This window comes from Neophocaena asiaeorientalis, unplaced genomic scaffold, assembly GCF_003031525.2.
Source record: "Neophocaena asiaeorientalis asiaeorientalis breed wild unplaced genomic scaffold, Neophocaena_asiaeorientalis_V1.1 scaffold1186, whole genome shotgun sequence".
In the NCBI taxonomy this organism is placed as follows: Eukaryota; Metazoa; Chordata; class Mammalia; order Artiodactyla; family Phocoenidae; genus Neophocaena; species Neophocaena asiaeorientalis.
Window position 1 is genome coordinate 146,793 of NW_020173974.1, and position 5,015 is coordinate 151,807.

The window sequence follows — 5,015 nt, forward strand, 5'->3', positions numbered from 1 at the left end:
AGAGGAGGACCGTCAGCAAGGACCAAGGGGAGGACCCAGAAGGAAAGGAAAAGTGGGCGGCGAGGACCCAGGGTGGGAGGATGGTGGGCGAATGACAGGTGGGAGAAGGGGAGGCAAATGCAGAGGAGAAGGAGTAAAGCAGCAAGGAAGGGTGGAAAGGGAGGCAAGAATTGACACAGGGGAGTCCAAGGTGAGGGAGGAAGAGAAAGGCAAGGGGCAGATGGAAGGAGTGGGGGTGAGCAGGCTGGCAGGACGGGTGAGGAGGAGGGATCTGTCCTGCACAGGCGGGCTTGCGGAGGGCGCTGGGGGCAGCAGGGCCATCGGGCTGGGCTCACCCAGCAGCTCTGGCTTCTTGTTGGACAGGATCTGGTAGAAGATGTGGTAGTTCCTCTCAGCCTTCAGCTGGAAGATCACCCGGGACTTCTCCAGGAGATCTGAAGTGAGGAGAGGCGGGGAGGCAGGTAAGGAGGGAAAAAGCCAAGCCAGCAACAGGGTGGAGGTCAGGGGAGAAGGGCTCTCACGGCAAGTGGAGAGAGCCTGGGGAAAGATACGGTTTAAAGGAAGAAGAATTCTAAAGCCAAGAGGCAAATGTAGACAGAGACAGAAGATGGAGGGGAAATGTTGAGGTGGGGCATCTGGCGGGAATGAAGGCAGAGGTGGAGGACCCAGAGGTGTGGGCAGGGCTCCCCACGTACTCACAGGTTTCTATGTCTGCAGAAGCCAACTTTCCAGTAGCTCCAAAGTGGATCCTGATGAATTTCCCCTGGGGGCAGATGGGACAAAGAGTGAGAGAACTGGCCAGAAGAGACGCGTGGAGATCCTGGACCTCATCGCAACCCAGAATGCCCTGGACGGTTCTGGAAATGTAAATGACTTCTTTGGAATCCCAGTTTAGTATCAGTAAAACAGGGAAGAGGATGTCCATCCCTACATGCCACCCAGGGATCTCTGAGCAGAAATGACACAGGAGGGGACTTCTCTGGTGGTCCAACTGTTAGGACTCTGCTCTCCCAATACAGGGGGCCCAGGTTCAATCCCTGGTCAGGGAACTATTAATAGATCCTGCACGCCACAACTAGAGATCCCGCATGCCACAATGAAGATCCCACATGCCACAACTAAAGACCCAGCTCAGCCAAATAAATATTTTTTAAAAAAGAAAGAAATGACACAGGAATGAGCACTGATAGAATGTGTCCTGTTTGTACCTCTGATATGATCTTTTGTAATCCTCCCAATAACCAGCAAGGTAGATACTACTACCTCTGTCTCACTGATGAAGGAACTGGGGCTCAGAGGGGTGTGGGGACTTGCTGGACAGATGGAATGCTGGGGAATTGGCTCCAACGCCCATGCTCTCTTCCCACTTCCAGTGTGGAAGAGCTTTGGAAACAGTCATAAGGAAAATCTAGAATGTGACCCAAATCAGCCCTGTTACTCGGCTCTGGAACAGCTGTGGTAGCTCTGGGTCTCTTTTCTTGAGTTCCCAGCACTCGGGGGCAGGCTGAGTGGGGAGGGTTTGGAGTGTGTGTGTGTGTGTGTTATTTGATATCCCAAAACCAAATGCAGGACAATCAACCAGGTGGGGTGACTGTTGGCAAAACTGCACCCCCCTTTTTTTTGTTGAGGCCGCATGAGGCCAGTTGGCAGTGGTCAGGTGCACTCACGAAGCGGGAAGAGTTGTCGTTCCGGACTGTCTTGGCGTTGCCGAAGGCCTCCAGGGCGGGGTTGGCCTGGATGATCTGGTCCTCCAGGGTGCCCTGCAGAGGGAGCAGAGCGTGGGGCTGCATCTCCAGTCCACCTCCAGGTGGTGGTGGGGAGGGCAGGGGTGTGGCCGGATGGACTGCTGGGGGGTCTGCTGCTCCAACGGGTCATATTCAGACCTCAGAGTGTGTGTCTCCTGCCAGGTAGGTCTTGAGCACTGGGCTCAGGGTTGCAGTCCACACTGTTTCCCAGGGCAGGGCTAGGGGTCACCTGGTCAGCCCACCCCCCAGTCCCCCTCTGCCGAGCCCGTGGCCCACCCGGCACCTTGGTTGCATTGACGTTGTCCTTCTTGCCACGGTCACCTATGGCTGCGATGCTGGCAAAGTACTGGATGACACGTTTCGTGTTCACAGTCTTCCCTGCCCCAGATTCTCCGCTGGGGGCAACAGGGACCCATCAGAGCCCAGATTCCCACCGTCCTCCATTCGAAGTTCAGCACTGCACCCTCCTCTCTCAGAGTCCCAGCCATCTAATCTCCTCCCCCGGGGCCCAGCTCCCTGCAGAGTCTGCCCAGCACTGTAGGTCACTCCGGCACTCCTCGGAGAGCCCAGTTCCTTGCAGTCTCCGCCTTAAACCTTTCCTCCCCACCCCATCACCCCCAGGAATCAGCCTGGATCCCCCCCAGCCCACGGCCCTCTGTGGGTGGATGTTGTTTGCTCACGTGATGAGGATTGACTGGTTCTCCCGATCTGGAAGAGAAAAGAGCAGAGGCAATGGGGTCAGGGCTGAGGGCCCAGGTCCACGGGTGTGGGGCTGAGGAGCCACAGGTCGGAGCAGCCGGCCCACCTGTCAGCATGTACTGGTAGGCGTTGTCGGAGATGGAGAAGATATGGGGCGGCGCCTCGCTCCTCTTCTTGCCCCGGTAGGCGGCCACCACCTCGGCGTTGTACACGGGCAGCCACTTGTAGGGGTTGACGGTGACGCAGAAGAGGCCCGAGTAGGTCTGAAAGGGGAGATAGGGCAGTCATGAGCAGTTGGAAGGGAGAGCCTGGGGTGGGCAGTGGTGACAGGCAGAAGAGTCCCTGGTCAGCCCAGCTGGCTTCTCTCTTCCTGCAGCTGACCAGGGATGGGATAGGGGCAGAGAGCCCTTTGGGAGAGTTCCAACCCCCTCCCCGTGAGAGAATCGCCCCGGCCTACTTTGGACTCTGTGCAGGACAGGCTGCCTGCCGTGTGCAGGACACACTCACGTAGATCATCCAGGCTGCGTAGCGCTCCTTGAGGTTGAAAAGCACCGCGGGCTCGTGCAGGAAGGTCAGCATGGCCATGTCCTCAATCTTGTCGAACTTGGGCGGGTTCTGCTGCAACACCTGGTCCTCCTTCACGGTCACCGTCTGGGGAGGGGTTGGGGCAGTAGGACAGGGGTGACCACACTCCCACCAGGACCCTTGCCAGCCTCGCCCACTTACCTCCTCCCAGAGTACAGGCTGTGACCTGGCCTCGTTCCCCTAGCTCTTCTCTCACCAGTGCCTGGGCCCTTGCCCATAGCTTCCCATGACACCAGATAATTTACCTGCTCACTGTCTCTCCCTTCCTAGGGACTGTCCTAGAGTCCCTGTGTCTTGCCAGTTCCCCAGACCCTGTGCCCATAAGCATCACCTTTCAGTCCCTGCTTAACTGTCTAGGGCTGGCCACTCTCTGACCTGTGCACACACACCTTACCCTGACTCCTGGGGGCAGTACTTCAGGGAATCAATTGCTCAGGGCAAACCTTGCCACTAATGGAAAAACATCTCATCCATCTACCTTACACTCTTCATTGGTCACTGTCAAATGGTTCGATCTCCACTGGTCAGTTTGCCGTGCCCTGACGTCATGAGATCCTGCAAGTAGGTATTCCAGCATTTTTTACAGTGGAGAAAGCTGTGGATCGAATAACTAAATGATTTGCCAGCATGGTGGCTGCTAGTGGCAGAGCTGGGTTCAGGGTCAAAGTCCCCAGAGGTTCTGAGCCACTGCTGCTGACCAGTGGCAGTTCTCGTGGCCGGCATGAGGGACCAGGACTGTGGATTTCTGAGTGCCAGTCGTCAGCTCTGGACTGAACATTCTGCTCAAGAGTTCCTGCTCTTTGCGTTCATCGGTAAAAGTTTGCTCTTGGTACGGCTGGGGAGGACTGGGGAGACTCGGTTCATGGAGGAAACTGAGGCAGAGTGGAGGGACGCAGGTTTGAGAAGGGAGCTTCATTTGATGCTGTGTCTATGCCCTCTTTATCTACAAGTCCCCTCTGAAGAGGAAACCAGCTGAGGTTTTTGGCCGCCAGCATCCTCTCTGGCAACAGGCTGGCGTGGGGCCTCGTTACACCTGCTCAGACCTAACAAGAAAGGTCAGTTCTTACTCAGATGCTGGGCTTCTCGAGGGGGCTCATCCAGCACCCCCGCTGGCTTTGGCTCTTCTCCAGAGCCCCTCAGCTCCCACTGCATGTGGCTCCACCCCTGCACCCACCACCCCGTGCTGTGCCCCACACACCTTGCCGTTCTCCGTCTCGGCAGTGACCTTGCCTCCCTCCCGGGACAAGATCTTGGCCTTGACAAACTCTTCCTTGTCATCCGGCACGAAGCACTCAGTGCGGATGTCGAAAGGCCGGGTTTGGGCCTCTAGACGCTCCTTCTCTGACTTGCGGAGGTACTGGGCCGCCACCCCGAAATCGGCCATCTGGGCATCGGTCATCTTGTCCCTCCTCTGCGGCTGAGACAGGAGGGCCCAGGCCTCAGTGGGTGGCATTGCCCTCTGCCCCTGACTCTCTGCCCCACCCCCTCACCACCTGGGTCCTATCAGTCTCACCTCCCTACCTGGCCTGGGTCCAGCCCTCCCCAACTCGGGTTCTGCTTCCCTTGCCCTCTGATGTGAAGCTGAAGGAGAATCTGCGAGGGGTCTACGTGGGGTGGAATTGGCTAGAGTTTGCTAAGGCGAGGTGCTGAGCTGCTCAGAGGAGAGCAGCAACCTGGCTTCCAGGAGAAAATTGGGGTGGTTCTCACCCGGCGATCTCTTCACAGAGAATCCTGGAGACTCTAGACCATGGGCGGAGCCACAGAGGTACAGCCAGGCAGAGGGAAGAACAGACAAGGAGAATGAGGAAAAACGGAGGCAGGCCCGTGGGGAGAAGTAAGCCGGGAAGCTAAATCGAGAGCCAGCCGAGTGGGACAGACCGACATGGGCAGTCGGGCAGATGAGAGGCAGGGAGACAGAAAAGAAAGGACGCAGAGCTAGTAAAAGTGAGAGGAGTGGGATGTGGAATCTGAGTTGGAAACAGAGAG

The 5,015-nt window shown here is 57.2% G+C and overlaps 1 protein-coding gene across 1 annotated transcript in view; it reads right to left on the reverse strand.

Annotated features, from left to right (window-relative positions):
• LOC112404999 (myosin-6-like) overlaps nt 1-4,428 on the reverse strand; it is a 22,262-nt gene extending 17,834 nt beyond the window's left edge. The window contains exons 1-8 of the mRNA XM_024753219.1: nt 4,228-4,428; nt 2,952-3,095; nt 2,551-2,707; nt 2,426-2,453; nt 2,029-2,140; nt 1,668-1,760; nt 700-763; nt 336-434 (exon numbers count right to left, since the gene is read on the reverse strand). Coding sequence (XP_024608987.1) covers nt 336-434; nt 700-763; nt 1,668-1,760; nt 2,029-2,140; nt 2,426-2,453; nt 2,551-2,707; nt 2,952-3,095; nt 4,228-4,428 — 898 coding nt within the window. The remainder of the gene's footprint in view (nt 1-335; nt 435-699; nt 764-1,667; nt 1,761-2,028; nt 2,141-2,425; nt 2,454-2,550; nt 2,708-2,951; nt 3,096-4,227) is intronic.
• Nucleotides 4,429-5,015: the final 587 nt, after the last annotated feature.